Genomic DNA, 20,318 nt, shown 5'->3' with positions numbered 1-20,318 from the left:
GCAGGTGCTTTACCAACTAAGAAAAGAACCTCAGGTGTTTACTCCCTGTATGTGATGGGAAGCCAATGGAAGGTTAAGAATAGAGAAGTCAGATGGTCTGATTTATGCTTTCTTAGGTATAAGCTGGACCCGTGTGACCTGGACTCAATCCTAATTCTGCTACTTACCTTAGGCAAAATACTTAATGTCTCCAAAATCTCAGTTTCTATTTCTGGAAAATGGGTTTGAGAATGCCTACCTCAAAAAAAAATTTAAATACAGCATTTAGCAGAGCGCTTGGACACAGATACCACTGAATTCACATTCCTTCCCTTTACTTCTGTTTCTTTTGCATCTTTCCACCCTCACACACTAACCAACCTGCCCCCAAGTACCTAATGGAGTACCCTGCTTTCTCTCAGAAAGTGCTGTCAACAGATACACACCGAAATATTAACAGTGGTTGTGTCTAAGTAGTGGGCGTCTATCTGGGGACTTGGCTCTCCTTCTTTCTAATGTTTCTACCACGATTTTAAAAGTTTAATGCAAAATATTTTTAATTTACACACAACTCTCCCATTTCCACCTAATATTTATGCAAAGCACTGTGAAGGATACCAGAAAGCATAAAGATAGTATTTTAATAAATGTTGGTGTAACAGTATTATAAATATGACTTAGATTTAAATCAACAGAAAGCAACCAAAGCTAGTCTCCTCCACTCGCAGTTTGTTCAGACCAATTCTCAAATTACCAAATGACTGAAGAGTAAAAACTACACTATTTGCTCTCACCTACTCTCTAAATTACATTTTACACTGAGTTCTCATGACAAGAGTTAAAACTTCATTGGTGGCCCTCAGATTCTCAAGGACAAAAAGTTGGTAACACTAATATATGTACTATGTTGTACCCTTAAAAATGAAGCCTAGGAGAAATATCTCAAAATATCTCAACAGACACTGCCCCCTCAAAAAAAAGCCACTTGAAAGTCTCACAGAAAATAACTAATGATGATTTCCATAACATTTTTATTTTCATTATTATTATTCAACTTTTACTGTGTGTCAGGCTCTGTACTGAACATCATCTCAAAACCCTCCAAAGTTTCCTAATATATTTAGAGGGAAAAAAAATCCAAACTCCTCATGACTCATTGACCCTCCTAATTGATCTGTTTCCTGCTTAACTCTCTGACCTCATCTCCTAAGCACTCTTCCTCTTGCTCTCTTCCAGCCACACTGGTGTCTTTGCTGTTCTTCAGGCATAAGAAACAAGTTCCTACCACAGGACTTTTTCACTTGCTGTTCTCTATGCAAAATGCTGTTCAACCAGTATTCAATGCTATGCCACTCACTAACTCAAATTCTGTATCTTCAAAAAAGCCTTCCATTACTACTTTATCTAAATAAAAATCCCAGGGATACCTGGGTACCTCACTCGGCTGAACGTTTGACCTCAGCTCAGGTCATGATTTCGTGGTTCAGGAGTTTGAGCCCCACATCGGGCTTGCCACGGTCAGCACAGAGACCACTTTGGATTCTGTCCCCTGCTTGCACTCTCTCAAAAATAAACATTTTAAGGGGCGCCTGGGTGGCTTAGTTGGTTAAGCGTCTCACTTTCGCTTAGGTCATGATCTCGCGGTTCGTGGGTTCGAGCCCCGCGTCGGGCTCTGTGCTGACTTCCAGCTCAGAGCCTGGAGCCTATTNATCAGCAATCCCTGTCACTCTCCATACCTTTGACCCGCCTTTATTTCCCTTCAGAACTCTTATTACTTGGTGAGAGGTATTCTGTATCTACTGACTTATTCAGAGACTTTGTCTTGTTCACTACTGTGTTTTTACCATCTAGAACAGTACCTTACATAGCAGATGACAATAAATATTTCTTGAACGAACAAATTATCTCATTTTATTCTCACATAACTCTAAGGGAGGTACAATGCCCATTCTCAAAAGGGAAATGGAGTTTTAGGCTAAACTTTCCCAATGTCACATAGCTGTAAAGAATGGGGCAGAAATCTGAAAGTCTAGGTAGTTTAAACTCACACACTTCCAGTGCATCTCAAACTATCTGTGATGAAGAACCAGTTTTTAAAATTTCCAACCCCTTGTAGATTTATACTTCCATAAAATTCAACAAAAGTATCAGAGTAACGTCAATTTGGTCTTAAAGTTTCTAAATTTTTATGAACTTCTATCCTTATTTCATCATGTATCAGTTTGGGACCACAGTCCTTCTTCCAAGTAGCTCTCAAGCAAGGCCAGATACATAGCTTTAGTCTACTGATTCTTAATGCTGGCTGGATATTCAAATCATCCAAGGCTAAAATGAATACCAATGCCCAACTAACCGCCCCTCCCCCTGGAAATCTCTAAACCATCATTTTTTAAAAAACCATGAATGAAAAAGGGTATAAAATAATACGTGTTTTTCCACTACAACTATTTAACAGTGCTTGACCATTTTAGTAGCTTGAACAACCGTATCAGAGATACCCCTCTGACCATTATACTGAAAGTGCTAGATTATATGCCACAAATTACCTAGTATCTGAACTGTGATCCACCCTAAGGGCACTGGGAACACATTTTTCCAATAATCCAAAAATAAACGAGGGGTCGGGGAAGGGGAAGAGTATAAGGAACAGGAAGATCTACATCAAGCACAAAGCAGAGCTCAGGCCTCTGTAGCTGTGAGCATTAGCAGCACAGGTAACACAGAAGGCCTTGGTGCCACAACTTTGGGCTTTTCAATCTTAGGTTATTTAAAAATTATATCCAGCCACTACAGTAACTGAATATTGACACTTTCTCTTTTTTTCCCCACGTGAGTCATGTGCTTTTGGAAACACATGGGTCATATTCACCACCTTTAGGAACAAGCATGGGTAACAATATAATGATTGGTGACAGAAAGACTGAAGTTACGTACAGTTCTTTCAAGCGAGTCTGAGAAAAAGCATCTTCTTGGATAGACATTATAGCATTGTTGTTCAAATCTCTGAAATGAAGAGAAATGAAACATTACCGGTCATCATTTCTATAATTAAGTTATAAAAACACTTTAGATGGTCATGAGAACCTCTGCTAATAGCAAAGATTATTTATATACTGAGCAAAATGGATGCAAAATACTTACAGATGCTCGAGGGATTCAAGACCAATGAATGCTTTCTTTGTAATTGACTTAATTTGATTTCCTTGTAAGATTCTGAAATACAAACAGAACCATCTAATAAAGCCTCCACTAAGCAAAATTTAATTCATTAATGCATACATTTACCTATAAAAAGTGAAAATAAATTCAACATACATTTTTAAGAAAGTTGTGAATCTTTATTACCAAGCAATGCAAAACAGAGAATGAAGGCTTCTATTAATAGGTTGGAGTTCAACGAGGTGCCTGTAAACAGCCATCTGGGACCACTGATGGACGGCTAGTTTTCATATGAGAAATTGGACTATAGTCCCAGTTTCTCCCTTCTTAGCAAAAGATTAGGTCAAAGAAATTAAGAAAAGTGTAAGGCCTCAGAGAAATTCTCAGGAGAAGATCTAAAATTTTACTTGAGAGAATGCCTTTCTTGCTAGATAAATTACCCATAAATCTCTTGCGATTAAGAATACGGGAGCAGCCTGGGTGGCTCAGTTGGTTAAGCATCCAACTTCTGCTCAGGTCATGACCTCATGGTTCATGAGTTTAAGCCCTGCATCAGGCTCACTGCTGTCAGCACAGAGCCTGCTTCAGATCCTCTGTCTCCCCCTCTCTGTGCTCCTCCCTCCCTCCCTCTCTCTCTCTTTCAAAAATAAATAAATATTTAAAAAAAACAAAAGAATAATACTGGTTCAACTCTGGAACAGCAATTCTAGTTCCACGAATAACTTCTCTTTGAACGCCCAGAAGAAAGCTCTTTCAGTAGAAAATGTCCCACCAAGCGACGCCTGGGTGGCTCAGTCAGTTGAGTGTCCAACTCTTGATTCTGACTCAGGTCATGATCTCACAGTTCGTAGGTTTAAGCCCTGCACTGGGCTCTGTGCTGATAGTGTGGGAGACTGCCTGGGATCCTTTCTCTCCTGCTCTCTGTGCCCTTTCCCAGCTCACACGTGCATGTGCACGCTCTCTCTAAATAAACTTAAAAAAAAAAGTGTCCCACCACTAAATAAATAAAATCTAAAACCACCGATAAACAGAAAACTTCATAAACAACAAACCTTCCTCCTTTAGTGGATAAATCAAAAGGCTGACTTTCTAGCCATAGCAAAAAGACATAATCCAATTACATATACAACTGGTTCTTAAAAAAACACCTTTGTAGACATACATAAATATTATAAATACATACAATTTAGTGAGACTTGTGAGTCCAGCAAAGGCTTCACTGGCATCTTCGATGGCCCATGAAATTTCATTGTTTCTTAAGTTTCTACAAAAATGTTAGGGAAGACAGGTTATGTTCGTTAACATGACCATTATAGCACAGGCATCATCCCGGCGTGCCGATGCTGATTTTCTTCCTTATTTTAACAGTTATTTTTGACGAAGACTCGACTCTGGTTTTTAAAGAATATCTGCAATAAGCAAGCAAGAACTGATTCTCGTAAGCAAAGAATTAAGCTGGCCTTGATAAATAAATTAAGCAACCTGTTAAGAGTATTAATCTTCCTCACTAATAGCACCTAATTGTGTTAGTATATTAAAAATTATAGTCAGTGTCCTGCAAAAAAGCAGGAGGATGTCAAGCTGCAGGGGATATGGCTTACAAATGTGATTTTAGACTAATGGGATTTCTGGGTGACCCAAGCCTTCCCGTGGGCTCTTAAGACTAAAATGGCTAACAAAGAATTATGTCAGTACAGAGCTTCACAGCTCAACAGCAATTAAACACGGCCCTTGGGAAGCAACACTGATACACCCGTGTGCTGGAGTGATCACTCTGTTATTTTTAAAAGGAAAAGTATGGATCTTTTAAAATCCACTACTGTGTTCTCAGAGGAAATGCACTTGTACTACACAGTGCCCAGCTGGAAGAAGTACTAGTTGTAGATATTTAATCACTGTTGCTTCTTAAAGTCATCTCATAATAAAACACAAAGCTCTTTCCTCTGTAAGACATTTAAAGTTGTGCCAGTAACAGGAGATAGATCACGCTTCCTATTTAGCTGTATCTTTACTTGGAAGTGAAAGCTAACAGGTTTATTTTATTTTACTAAGCAATAAACACTGAAACAACCAATAGCTCAACTCTCCAAGACTTTCCTCCAGAGCACGGCATAAACAGAACTCACTGGCCAAGTGAGGAAGAACTCTGGCAGGAGTATTGATTCAAAATCAAAACTCCTCAGATCTTATTCTAATTCTGTCTTAACTGTCTCTGTGGCATTAGACATAATTTACTTCTGCAATTACTCTCCTAAATTTTAATATTAAAAGTAATAATCTGAGGTACGGAAAGAACCTGAGTGCCATTCTTTGCAATGCAAAAAGGCTGCAGCTGCATCTAAATTCCTGGGTTTAAGCTGCTCTAGGTTCACCTCTAATAATGTGGAAAAAAGAAAAAAAAAATCACTTTAACTTTCCAGGGCCAAATCTGAAGGAAAATGACCTCATTAATTAAAAAGAAAAAAATCAAACTCGTGCAGGTATACACACTTGCTTGTGTAAAAGTATCATGCTTGCTTTCTCACTGATGGCTAGGTCCCAAAGTTGGGAGCTTGCCTCTTTTCTAAGATCATTTATCAACCCTGAATCTGATAACCAAAAGGTTCCCTATTCAGGAACTTGAGAATCTACAAATTCTACTGTAATTAGCCTTTTTCCTCTTATTCTGCTCTATGTTTGAAATCACTATATTTTGTTAAAATACTTCTTTGTTCAATTATAGTTCACGACACGGTAAAACATCCAACTTACAGAAACCCAGGATTTCAGCGCTGAAATTGCCTATAGCAATCATTTACTCCTATGCCCATCCTCCACTGGATGAAGACAAAAAGAAAATGACACCCAGGGAAGGTTAAGTGATTTTGTGCATCAGGCAGTATGGTAAAAAGCCAGTGTCAAGCAGACCTGGCTCACCTACAAGCTGTGTGACTTCACCCTGAATGCACCCGATTCTGTCTGCTTTCTGAAACTAAGCAGGGCCAGGCCTGGTTAGTACTTGGATGAAAGACCACCTGGGAATACAAGTTGTGTAACTTTAAGCAAATCATTTTAACCTCTCTGAACCTCAGCCTCCGAACAGGGAAAAGAGCAATTAATATCCTATTATTCTGAAAGCACCTAGCACGCATCAGATCACTGATATATTTTTGTCCAAAGGCACGCAGCAAATTAGCAACAATGAACAGGGCTCCTTCCATAGCTACTCCCACTACACAGCCTGCATCCTTCTGAATGAGTAGCAGTTCTGAAGGTAGTTCAAGATCAGAGGAGCAAGAAAATGTGCATTTTTGACCAACAACTGCATTTTATTCCATAGTAACTGGCACAGTAAGAGATGCTCTGTTGTTCAGTTGGTTAAATTCGAAATTAAAGTACAAACTGAACTGACCAGATATAAATAAGATTTATGTGTGAGGACAGAGACAAGTAAGACTGCCTCCCCCTAAGTCTAAGACAGAAGAACTGCAAAATATTAACATTAACATAAATGTGCCGCTTATGATTAGTTGTTTTAATCTGCTTTACTGTTTTACTTACAGCGTCTGAAGATTGGAAAGAAACCTAAATACACCATCAGCAATGTGAGTGACTCTGTTGTCCGCTAAATTCAGTCTCTCCAGTAAGCTCAGACCCACAAAGGCAGATTCATCCAGGCGGGTCAACTGGTTGTAGGACAAATCACTAAAAATAGGAAATGTGGAGGGGAAGGAATTCATTGTATTTTAATTCAATGTTCCTCTTCTCATTCTACTTACATGATAAATTTAGAGCTTTCAACAAACTTCTAATAGAGCAGATTGCTTCATCTCATTGTTGGCCATGGGACTGACTTATTCCAACCTACTCTAGCCCCACAGCCTCCCACAAGAGGCCCTCTGACACTCACAGTTCCGACAGTCTTTGGCAGAACTCCCACGCATCCGGACTGATTCTTTCAACAGCATTCTGGCTCACGTAGAGCTGCTGTAACATTCGCAGGCCGTACAACCACCCCTTGTTCACTTCTGTGAGGTTATTATGCTCCAGTTCTCTGCAAAATTAAAGAAGGAGAAAATATGTTTCAGAACAAGGCACTGCAATGAGAAAATTCCAGAACTCTTCATTAAGTCTTGCTCAGTGAGGCCTCTAACTTTGCTAAAGCCAAGTGAGCCAACAAATTCTATTCAATAAATATTTATATTTTGCTTAAGGTTTATTGCTAGAACATAGTAAGACTGTCTAAAATATCAGATCTATAAAATTAACACACTAGGGGGTTTGATATACCTGTTCGAGGTAAATTCTGGTAATTTTCATCGGCCCAAACATTAAGAAAATAAAAACTTCTTAGACAAAATGTTTATAAGAATGACCAAAAGCTTAAAGAGATTTGTGTATACTTATTCACATCAGAGAAGGGAGAAAGAACTAATGTACTGGGGTGTAACTAAAGCAAAGATCTTAGACCTTTGGCACTGAAAAGTCCCAATCAGACCCCTTTCTTAATGAGATCCTATTCCAGTTCATAGTACTTACAATTCCTCCATGTTCTCCAAGCCAAAAAAAGCTCCATCCTTAAGTTTGCTAATACCGTTTCGCTGCATCTTCAAAGACCTTAAGGAGTCAAGCCCTTGGAATGTCAGACCTTCTATCACTTTAATCCTGTTTCTTTTAAGTTCCCTTTAATAAAAATAGTTTTACAGTTAGAACTTTGGTCTGCTGATTTGCTCTAATAATAATTAAAATAATTTAAATGAAAGGACAACGTTCTTAAAACCCAGCCACTTAGTGACTCACAAGAGCTGGAGGTGAGGTAGCTTGAAGATCTTGGGTGGAATCATGCTGATTCTGTTCCTGTTTAACTTTACCACTAGTAAAGAACTAGATAAATTATCGAAGCAACCAGCCTCCAAGACAGTTATCCTATTATTACTCAAATTCCTAAAATAAACAAGAGAACAAAAAAATTGAGTGCAACAGAACATTCTACCACCCAACAGCTACCCATAGTCTATGACTGAGCCCCAGCCCTACCACTTAGCAACAAGACACAACTTTACAGATGATTTAACTGCTTTGTTTCTGCAAGTACAAGATAAGGAGAATATCAACTTCATTTAGGTTCAAACAGTATGTATGAATATACTTTGTAAAGTGTGAAAGACTATCACACATCTTAATTATCACTGTATAGGATAAGCCACTGTTTAACAAACCACTCCTATTTACCTTTCATAAAACTGTTAGTAAAACACAATCCAGAATTAAATCTCAAAAATTAACCTGCATACTTAATATTTTCTGATAAGAGGAGAGAAATAACAGCCCCCAAAACTGACCCTAGGTTTGTTTCACATAAGAATATCAAAATCGCAATAAATACAAAGGTTAAGTATCACTACATAAACATGCATTTGAAAATAAATCTACTTACAGATATTTAAGTTGCATTCGAGGAAATGAAGACGTCTTGATTTCTGATATTATATTTGAACTGAGATCTAAATTCTCGAGAGCAGGGTAAAACTGAAACGCCTCTGCATTTATTTCTGAGATTACATTATGGACTCTATTTAAAAAAAAAAAAGGCTATAATGAAGCAACTACCAGAGACCCAGCCAAGACCACAGGATGTTAAATAATCAGGATTGACAAAAAGTGTACCTGAAACAAACATTTTAAAACTGTATTATTCATAATTTAAAATATCTGAAATCGTATTTACTTACAATGAGAGTTGAGTAATATTAGAGGTTGGTTCTCCAAAATACGGGATTTCTGTCAGCTCATTATAATTCATTTTCCTAGGCAAGGGGGAAGAACAGAGTTAACATTAAAAATGTTGACTCTTGAGCTCTGGTTTCTGGCTAAAAATTATTCTTTAGGATAGGTGCCAAATTTAAAAAGGCCTATGACTCAGAATGAGATAGACTAAATACATTATGCTGCAAAATTAAAGATTTTAACAAGAAATGCTTTTTCATGGTGTAGATCGATGATTGATATCAATATTTTGTACATGAAGTATTTTTAATCCCAACAACGTTCTTGAATAATTACATTTCTGACAGCTAATTTCAGTCCTTCTTAAAGAAGAAATCATTAACCCATCCATATCTCTTTATACACCTACTTATAAAATAAAAAACTACAATTAAGTAAATTTTTAAAATACACACACGTTTAAATTACTCAAAATTAGAGAGGGTTGCTTGGGACCATAGATGAATCTGCCCACTGAGAGATGGAGCCTATGATGAATTCTACACACGACATGACATGGCACAATCTGATCCAAGGAGCTCTTTAAACATATGGTCTCCAATGTTTTAGTGCAAATCTAATATAGTTGTGTTACATCAACTTGGTTTTTCAGTCACTGAAACCTCAATAATGTAGAATACAGAAAAGAAACCAGAAATAAAAGGCCTCCAACAAACAAGCTGAAATAAAGCCCATGCATTTTGCACTGANTGGCTCGAACCCACCAGCGGTGAGATCATGACCTGAGCCAAAGTCAGACGCTTAACCGACTGAGCCACCCAGGTGCCCCAGGACTTTCTTCAGGGCCTACTCTTTCAGCTCATAAGCTTGTCAGTTGTGTATTCAGGGCACAGCCGATCAGAACCAGTCAACGTGTGGTGGGGGGAAGGAGAGAATGCAAGAACAATGAGAACATGAACAAGTTATCTGTGTCCGAAAGAAATTCAAATGGAAAATAAATCTTAAGGTTCTCATGTCTTAGTGTAGAGGCAAACAGGCCTCGACAGCTGTGCCTCTGGAAACATCACAACGCAAAAACTGATATTAATATCATTTTAGAAAATTCCCTCCAAAAAAATACATAATGATACATCTCAGTATTAAGGGAAAAATTCAGTGAAGTGGAAAATTAAACTATGTTAACCATATTACAGACAACACAACAAATACTGTATTTCACATAACTCTACTTTAGATAGGTCTCCATCTTAGACAAGTCAAGACATAAAAAAGTTTACACAATAGAGTTTCACTGGCTCAAATTGGCAAAAAACAAGCAAAACATATTTACTTTGAAGAGGAACAAAAATCTTACTTTTGGTCCCAAGAAAGTAGATAGAATAATATTTCTACACAGTTTGCTATCAATCACCAAACCTCCAGCAAAATGCCCAGAGTCTGGAATAGTGGCAAAGCCAAAGACCATAGTTTCAGTTTTTAAACAATGTCTTTTAACTTAAATTTTTTCCCTCAATTTTTTGACAGCATTTCTGGATTGGACACCCTCAAACACATAATTCACCATCAAATCTAACAGTTCAATATAAAGTTTAACAAGTGAAAATAACTTACACTTCCTGTAATGTCTGAGACTCCAAGCTGATACTCCAGTTGGACAACCGATTATGACTCAAATCCCTAATGGAGGACAAAAGATCATTCTTAGTTCAGTGTCGGAAAACAGACTTCAAGAAAAAAAAAATATCTAAAAGCCCTATTAAATGTGAATTTGGGTAGTACACAAAAAAGAAAAAATGTTTCTAAGGGATACGTAAATATCTAGATTTCAAAATAGTTATTTTACTTTTTCTTCACTTTTATGAGGTTTTTTAAAATTTTATAGCAGGCTCCAGGTTCTGAGCTGTCAGCACAGAGCCTGACGTGGGGCTTGAACACACAAATCATGAGATCATGACCTGAGCCAACGTCGGATGCCCAACTGTCATTTTTATAAGTTTTTTTAATAACTAACTAGGAAGTACATTCACCATGGTTCAATAATTAAAAAGTATAAAAGGAAATACAATAAGTCTCCCACCCTGTCACCACCCATACAATTTTCCTCCCCAACAGCAACAAATGAAAATATGCCATTTCTTGTGCAGCCCGTCAGATAAGCTATGCATGTAGCAAATTTTTACAAAACTGGTGGAATAATTTACACACTAGTTTGCCCTTACTTTTTTCACTTAACAATGTAGCTTAGAGATCATTCCACAGCAGTATTATAGGGTCTCTTCATCCCTTTTAGTGATTATCTTCTACTTTATTATAATGGACTAAATATATTTTTGAGAGAAAAAATAGACTTTCTTAAAGTAACATAATATGAATATGTAACTATAACATACTACATTATACTATAGGTGTAGATAAAAGAAGATCGATTTTACAAGTCAAGATAGTGAGCTTCTATATGAGACGTGAAGTTGGTCATATCCTTGATAGAGATACAGTCTTCCTTTTAAAAAAAAAAAGCAATCTAGCTTCAGGAAGAAAAATTCATCTCTAAATTATGTTGATGATGATGATTGTTTAGTGGTGGTGGTGGCAAACATTTATTAAGTGGTGGCACTTTCTTATGTTTTATACATATGAACTGCCTAAAACTCCACACAACCACCTTATGAGGCAAATGCTTTTACAGTCTTCATTTGCCTTAGACAGAAACAGGCAGATAAATAATTTGTCAATCCAAGGTCATACAACTCATCAGTGAGGAAACCATAAACTTGAAATTCCATCTCACTTCTAGCACGTGGTTTGTTAGATATAGCAGAGATTTCACTGAAATTAGTCAGGAGTCCAAATATTTAAATAGGCTTTAAAAATTCACCTTGAGGCTTCCTGGCATCTTGACAGGGCTGAAGTGGAATCCAGCCCACTCAAGCTGTCTGCCCAAGAGATGTATTATACATTTCAATATGGCTAGCGATGGGGACACACTAGAGAAACATTACAGATCACTTTGTCTCACTTTATCTCACAGCTGCACGCAGGTTTGCACGATGTCTCTATCACAACAGAACAATTTGTTTGCGGCCAGATCCGCGTCTGTCCATCTGTAAAATTTAGCCACTGTCATTCAGGAGCCTGATTTACAGGTAACGTAACTAAGCCTAGAAGAAACCATCACTTTGCCACAACAGTTCTAAACCCTTTATTCCAAGGTATCTGGCACCAGATATCAGTTCAAGGTTACTCATGAGGAGAGGTGTGTGCTGGGAAACGTGAGATAAAAATGGGAATTCGCTCCACATAAAAATCTTATATTCAGACACTTTCATCCAATTCACACTTGCTACTGAACAACAAACACTGAGTTTTATACAAAAGATATCTACTGTGGCATTTCAACTAAAGAAGAAATTCAGCTCTTCTAATTTAAGCTAGTCCACTCTCTGCCCCAACATGGTTGGTCTGGCAAGTAGAGAGCCAGTATCTTCTGGGTAGCAGGCAGGCACAGTACAATTTAGTTCCAGATCTCATGCTGGCTGAAATTGAATTTCTTCCCTTTCAGAGAGTAAGAGCTTTCGTTTTAATCATACCAGTGCTTCCAATGCCTTCCCAACCCCTAATCTCCCTGGCAATGTAACTCTTGACTGTGCTCATCCCTGCAGCTGGCTCATGGATGTCAATGACCACCAGATAAGCACTTTTAAAGGAAACCATTATTTAAAAAATTTAAAGCAACCAAGTTAGCCCTACTTACACATGGTATAAACTACTTTCTATCAGTGAAAACTGTCCAGTGTCTCTAATGGGGAAAAGATTAACTTTCTCTATCTCTTTGAAGAACCTCTAAAGGCTTTTTAAAATTTTTTTAACATTTTTGAGAGAGAGAGAGAGAGTACACGAGTGGGGGAGGGACAGAGAGAGAGGAAGACACAGAATCCGAAGCAGACTCCAGGCTCTGAGATGTCAGCACAGAGCCTGATGTGGGGCTCCAACCTACAAACCATGAGATCATGACCTGAGACGAAGTCGATCACTCAACCGACTGAACCACCCAGGCGCACCAACTTCTAATGGCATTTCGATGGACTCCAAAAGATACCTGAAATATTCTGGAGCCTCCCTAGAGGATAATGCTGTCTTAAGAAAATACATCTCAGACGCCGCATGTGCAATTGCGGGGTGTTCACTGGGGGGTCGCCTTACAGATTGGGCCCGTGAAAGGGTCAACATGCCCTTCTTTGGCTAGAGATTTACAATATGGGCCCTCAAAGGAGGAAAAGAAAAAGAAGGAAGAAACAGCTGGTTCAAAGCCCAAATTCCTATTTTATGGATGTCTGACCCACACTCAGACGGTGGTTCTCTGTGTAGCCTGTTCAACCGTGTTGTGCCAGCCAAGAGGAGGAAAGGCCAGACTCACATAGAGTGTTCATTTAGAAGAAAGCAACACTAATGATCCACAAAACGTCCTGAATGTGTGTTATATCGCCAAAAGCCTAATCAGTTCAGTAATTCCAGTTAATCTACCAAAATAATGTAATTATGCTTAGTTATGTGAGATATACACTAGTGACATCCTATTTTGGTGTCAGTTTTTCAATACAGTTTCGATTATGGACAAAAAAATAAATAGAATATATGCCTCAGAGGTCAGAACCCATAATGAGGCTCTCTGGACCCCTTCCGAGACAAATCCACATTGGGTGGAAGTTTAAAAACACAAACAGTGAACTAAAATACTCCCCCGAAGTCGTGCTAACACTGAAAACTACAGGAGTGCCCCAGCCCTCTTACCCATGGGGTGGTGATTTCAGGCGCTCACAGTCGACAGGATCTGGAAGCAGACGATCCTAACACTGTCGCAAATGCCTACATCGTTCACCTCACTTCATTTCATCATGTAGGCATTTTATCATCTCACATCACCACAAGCAGGGTGAGTACAGCACAGTGGTTTGAGAGAGAGACCACATTCATATAACTTTTGTCACAGTGTACTGTTATAATTGTTTTGTTATTATTGCTGTTAATGCTATACTGTGCCTAATTTATAAATTAAATTTTATCACAGGTGTGTTGATAAGAAGAAACATAGTAATATATATGGTTCAGTGCTACCCAAGGTTTCAGGCATCCACCAGGGGTCTTGGAAGGTATCTCCTGTGAAGAAGGGGGAGGGGGACTACTACAGTATGAAGTTACCAAAACACCAGCTGTCTGACTAGAATTATATGGACGGATCTGATCATCAGGTACCGTGTGCCAGGCACTGTGCTAATAGCTAGGGTTACAAACTGTCAACTTTGGTAACTTTTTTTGTCTTTTTTTGAAAGCAATATTTATAGTACTCAGGTGGAGTCACTGAAAACTAAAGACAGATTCAACATCAACTCAAGCATTCCTCCTCTTCCCTGGAAATGGGTAAATTCTTTTATACCTAAATTTCCCTCCAGTATTTAATCATGACATGTGCATATGGGAGTGCATAGACCTGCCCTTGCTTTCTATAACCATGCCTTTCCTATTTCTTTTCTTAAAGTACTTCAGGGGTGCCTGGATGGCTCAGTAGGTTAAGTGGCCGACTTCAGCTCAGGTCATGATCTCACAGTTCGTGGGTTCGAGCCCCGTGTCAGGCTCTGTGCTAACAGCTCAGAGCCTGGAGCCTGCTTTGGATTCTGTCTCCCTCTCTCTCCGCCCCTCCCCCACTCACGCTCTGTCTCCCTCTGTTTCAAAAATAAATATTTTTTAAAAATTAAAAAATTAATAAAGTACTCCAAAAGGGCTGAAGATGACTAAAATTGGAAGACTTTGTCAGATATAAAACTCCTAGATTAAGAATTTGAATAATATTTTAAAGTCTCTCACCATCATTGCCAGCGGCAAATCATTAATTCCATTTAGTTTGCATAAGCTAATGCTAGTGCGGGCTTTTTTTTCTTAAGTGATAGTCCTGAAATGAAGAACTACCTTTCAAAAATTTTCACCTTGAATATTCCTAAAATGTATTTAAAAACCTGAAGCAATCTAATGCTTGATAAACATAACCTAAAGAGTCTAGCTATGTAACAGCCAATTCTCTTTCTTTATTTTTAACCACCACTAATACCTGAATATTTATGGATATGGTGTTTGGAAAGTAAAAGTCACAGAAGGCCTTTTCTCAATGTTGTAAGCTCAGTTCCCACTCACACTATTTTACAGGGATGCAGCTGTAATAAGTGATGAATTATTAAAGTTCTCGATATCATGGAGAGCCAGAGGTGCCATTACTGTAGTTGTTTAGTAGCATCAGGGTGTAAATAATCTATAGAATGTACAGAGCAATCGCAACACTCTGAGGAGGAAATCACAGTCTGCCAGCTAACTGCAAAAAAAAGTCCTGCAGCAACAGAGACGCACAGGCTCTCTTCTCCCCGGTCACATACGGACACTCTGATTACTTACCCAGCTTGTTTTCGTTTTTGAGAATCTGCAGCACTAACAGGCTACGCTGTGAACTTCAACAACAGTGCTTTAGAGAAAAGGGCACCTCGCCAAAGTTAAAAGAATAGATCATATCCAATAGTTTGGGGATGACAATGCTGCACGGATTTATCCAGCAAAATTTGCCCTTTTGTGAATGAAATCACTGTCTTGTTACTTAAAGTATATGTAGCATAATTTAGTTTTTAAAAAACTACTCAGGATTAACATTACAATGGATTATCATACTGTGATTTAAACAAGAAGTATACTAAAGGCAATGACTCTGAAACACCACTTAAAATTGTTTGCTTTACGTCTGATTTTCTTCTCCCACTACCAGCATCACCAGAAGCTATTCCTTCTTGGACCTGTCAGCTTTCCTGTCTGTAACAGCGCTACCTGCGATGTTTTGAATTCATTGCTTCTAATCAATGGTCATAGGTAGGAACCCAGTGCTTGTAAGGACGATCTGAAATGGGAGTAAATGAGATCTGAGTAAGAGTTTGAGCAGCTTCCTTTATGAAGAAATGCTTCCTGGAAGCATTATGTTTTTTAGTTGAACCAGAGATGGCTAGAGATGGTGGGTAAATGATCTTTAGGATAAATGAGATTTTATTATAGCATGAAGCACACTGCAATTCGAAATTAAATATTCTATCCTTCGTTGACACCACTTACTTGTAATATACTTATTTGTAATACAATTTATATGAATCCAAAAAATTGGAGGTGGTAAGAAGATGGCAGCATTCGCTTCAAGAATCAGAGGCATGTTTTGTTTCCTTCACTATCTTTTGCTAGGTTCCTAATGACTGAAAATGTCACTTATTGGAAGGAATACAACAAAAAAGCAGGAAATATGAATTCTACAGTTACATTTAAGAATAGAATTTTCATGTACCCAGTTCTGGGGCCCTAGATGAGGCACTGAACCTATCTTCAGTCTCTTCTACATTTAACTGTATCGAACTTACCCGACTGCTCAGAAGATTAAAAATACATACTATCTAATGCTTAGAATACAAATGAGTATATATATAGTAAGCTACTACTAGATGGTCCAGCATAATCACTTTTTCTGAGTATTTATCTATTTTATATGCAGATATAATCCACTTCCCAAGCCATTAATTAATCCCCTATCTTAACTTAAAAGCAGTAAACTAAACATTGTTTATAAACTCCAATTTTAAACTTTTTTTAATGTTTATTTTTGAGAGAGAAACAGAGCACGAGCTGGGGAGGGGCAGAGAGAGAGAGAGAGGGAGACACAGATTCCAAAACAGGCTCCAGGCTCTGAGCTGTCAGCACAGAGCCTGATGAGAGGCTCAAACTAAGGAACCATGATATCATGACCTGAGTCAAAGTCGGACACTTATCCGACTGAGCCACTCAGGAGGCCCTGAACCCCAATTTTATGAGAAAGATTCCAACAACAAGGCAGTCCACCAAAAGTTTGGTCAAGTTAGTGAAGTACATACCTATATCACAAGAGTTGATGTTTTAGAATAACCCAGTGATCTTTGGATCTATTCTATATATAGTCACATAATTATGAAGAGATATATACCAGGAATTTACTGGAATTCATCAAAGTGGGATCTCTTAAATAACTTATGAAAGTTCCATACAATAGATATCTCTGCAGCAGTAAGACATTTATTTATGCATGGTACACTGTATGGATTCCTTCGTGTGTGTGTGTACATGTGCACACGTTTAAAATAAAAAGATATATGTGTGTAAAACTTTGAGAAGTATACCCAAGAAACAGTTATCAGTGAGTTTTCTTTAGGTGAGACAAAGGAACTATTATTTTTTCTTTTTTTTTTCTTTTTTTTTTTTAATGTTTTTATTTATTTCTAGGAGAGAGAGAGACAGCATGAGCAGGGGAGGGTCAGAGAGAGAGGGAGTCACAGACTGAAACAGGCTCCAGGCTCTGAGCTGGCAGTCAGCACAGAGCCCGACGCGGGGCCCGAACCCACGAACCGCGAGATCATGACCTAAGCGAAAGTCGGACGCTTAACCGACTAAGCCACCCAGGCGCCCCAGAACTATTATTTTTTCACTTTATATGCTTTAATAGTTTACCATGGGAAAATATTGTCTAAAAATAAACTCACATATAAAATCTATCTTCAACCAGGGCACCTGGGTGGCTCAGTTGGTTAAGCACCTGACTTTGGCTCAAGTCATGATCTCACAGTTCTGGGAGTTCAAGCCCCGCGACGGGCTCTGTGCCGACAGCTGGGAGCCTGGAGCCTGCTTTGGATTCTGTATCTCCCTTTCTCTTTGCCCCTCCCCCACTCACACTTGGTCTCTCTCTCAAAAATAAAATAAAATAGGGGCGCCTGGGTGGCTCAGTCAGTTAAGCATCCGACTTTGGCTCAGATCATGATCACATGGTTCGTGGGTTCAAGCCCCACATGGGGCTCTGTGCTGACAGCTCAGAGCCTGGAGCCTGCCTTTGGATTCTGTATCTCCCTCTCTCTCCGCCCCTCCCCTGAACTACCTCTCTCTCTTTCTCTCTCTCTCTCTCAAAAATAAATAAAACGTTTAAAAAAAAACTTTTTAAAGACCAAATTTAAAAAATAAAATAATTTTTTTAAATCTATCTTCAACCAAGAATGTGACTAGGGAAGATTTTAATTCTGTTACTCTTCTAAGAAATTAGAATTCTTCCTACAGAATATTTTCAGAATAAGTTGGCCAAATTAGGCTAATTATAAACTGGACAAAAGGAGGAAAAAAAACAACTAGATACTCTTTTGTATTCCTAATCAGTCATATACCTCAGAAAGAGAGTAGAAAACGCAAACATACTAGACTCAGATTTTGGACTGGTTTATGAAACAGTACTGTAGAACCCAGTGAACAGGTAAAGTGTAAGCAAGCAGCACAAAACCATGGCACACTAATTAAGTAAAAATTCAGCAACTGCGGAACAAATGCTGTTCTCAGACATGAAAATATACAGGAAGTCATGCATTTTCCATTACCATTGGTAAGCATTTTCTGGGCATCAACTGGGTTCACATCTTGTATCAGATTATTTATATTTTATTGGCGTTACAAAGATATTTAGGAGTGAATGGATATTAAAACAAGTCATCTTATCACCTACATCACTGATAGAAAAGGAAGGCCTAACCAAAGGCAAGCATTGGCTGGGGTTTTCATTATTGATGTAATCCATCATTCCTTAATATCCATGTAGTTTAACCTGGCACAAAGTCTAACATCTCCTCAAATAAGCATATTCATGCTCAGAGTTGGTTATACTTTTCCTGCAGCAACCTGCCAAGATTTCGATTATAAAAGCAAGACATAATAGTGATTTTGAAAACAGATATGTAAAAAATAAAAATGTGTAAGAGAAACCCAAAGAAGTATTATTATAAATTTACTTACGCCATACTTCACTAATGTTGCACTATTTATGATTTAACTTCAAAACTGCTAATCATCAGGGTGCCTGGGTGGCTCAGTCGGTTGTGTCCAACTTCGGCTCAGGTCATGATCTCACAGTTTGTGGGTTTGAGCCCCACGTCGGGCTCTGTGCTGATAGCTAGCTCTGAGCGGAGCCTGTTTCAGATTCCATATCTCCCTCCCTCTCTGACCCTCCCCTGTTCATGCTGTGTCTCTCTCTCTCAGAAATAAATAAAACATTAAAAAAATTTTTTTATAAACAAAACTGCTAATCACCATCAGTTATTCTGCTAGTTATTCTTGCAGTTAAGTTTGTTACAAATGACATAAGTTCTTTTTGGGGAAAAACTAGGGAAGGACAAGGAAAGGAGAAAGGTAAAAAACACACGCACTTTAAAAAAAAAAAAAGGCTTATAGCAAAGTAAAGCTTGTATTAACTATTCTGTTCCTCTGGTTTTTGTCCTAAACGTGAAATCAATAATTTAGATGGGATGTAGTTACTTAAACTGATTTTTTTATTTGCATGAGCTGAACATATTAACATTTTTGATGACTGGAATATTACAGAATAAACCAGTTGAGTCACTTACTCTGGCATGGAAAAGAAAATACTGCATAAGAATACTACGTTAAGAATTCAGGTGTTTTTTTTTTATATATATTTTTGTTACACTCTTAATAGGATGTTTTCTCTGCTAAATGCCAGTTTTCCATTAGAATTTAAGGACCTTTTAAAACATAAAATATACCATACAAAATGTCATGGACCAAAGATGAGGAAAATGTATTTTCTGGCATCAGGATTCTTAGAATATCCGTGTGCAGACTATATATGTTGCATATTAAGAAATACAAAATATTTTTAATATATTAAAACGTAAGTGGGACAACATTCCCTATAAAAATATAAGTGTCCTCCAAAGCACAAAGGACTTTTAAAGAATTAAGCAAAGATCTCCTCAATTAACACTCAATAAGCAACACTGTCTGTGGTTCAGTATTTCTCCACCACTGCTGCCGCATCATCAGAGAAGACTCTAACTGCTGAGGTTGGAGTGTCACCCCAGGCCAATCAAATCAGAACCGCTGGGGTGTGGGGCTCAAGCATCGGCATTTTGTAAAAGCTCTCCATGTGACGGCTTAAAGTGCAGCCAGCCCTGAGAACCACTGCGCTCGTCCAGAAATCTAATACCCCAGAGTCTGTGGCCAGAGGATGCTCTGAGATTCTTTCCATTCTTTTCCTTTTCTTGCCCTCTACTAAAACTGTCAACAAAGATTTGACACCTGCCATTTGCCAGGCAACACACTAAGCAAACATGAACGAAAGAGACATTTTTGGAGTTTATATGATCCCTCTTGGAGTTTATGGTCTCACTGACATCCAGGTGCCACTAAATTACATTTACTATCAAGATGAAATTCCTATAAAATAAATTCCTATTTGTAACATAGAAGGGTAGGATAAAAGGGGTAAAGGAAAGGATGGATGCTTTTATTTCTATTTAACACTTTTGCTTTTTCTTTAAATCCAAGTTAGTTAACATATAGTGTAATAACAATTTCAGGAATAGGATTTAGTGATTCAT

General features: G+C 38.2%; 1 protein-coding gene across 5 annotated transcripts in view; it reads right to left on the bottom strand.

Annotated features, from left to right (window-relative positions):
* Positions 1-20,318, bottom strand: part of LRIG2 (leucine rich repeats and immunoglobulin like domains 2) — a 63,207-nt gene that overhangs the window by 21,308 nt on the left and 21,581 nt on the right. For all 5 annotated transcript variants that reach the window (XM_077766757.1, XM_077766766.1, XM_077766777.1 and 2 more), the window contains 10 exons: positions 10,456-10,521; positions 8,850-8,924; positions 8,555-8,689; positions 7,918-8,061; positions 7,657-7,800; positions 7,028-7,171; positions 6,679-6,822; positions 4,322-4,402; positions 3,121-3,192; positions 2,914-2,982 (listed from right to left, as the gene is read on the bottom strand). In XM_077766757.1, coding sequence (XP_077622883.1) covers positions 2,914-2,982; positions 3,121-3,192; positions 4,322-4,402; positions 6,679-6,822; positions 7,028-7,171; positions 7,657-7,800; positions 7,918-8,061; positions 8,555-8,689; positions 8,850-8,924; positions 10,456-10,521 — 1,074 coding nt within the window. The remainder of the gene's footprint in view (positions 1-2,913; positions 2,983-3,120; positions 3,193-4,321; positions 4,403-6,678; positions 6,823-7,027; positions 7,172-7,656; positions 7,801-7,917; positions 8,062-8,554; positions 8,690-8,849; positions 8,925-10,455; positions 10,522-20,318) is intronic.

This window comes from Crocuta crocuta, unplaced genomic scaffold, assembly GCF_008692635.1.
Source record: "Crocuta crocuta isolate KB4526 unplaced genomic scaffold, BGI_CrCroc_1.0 scaffold180, whole genome shotgun sequence".
Taxonomy (NCBI): Eukaryota; Metazoa; Chordata; class Mammalia; order Carnivora; family Hyaenidae; genus Crocuta; species Crocuta crocuta.
This window is presented reverse-complemented; position numbering and strand designations above follow the sequence as displayed.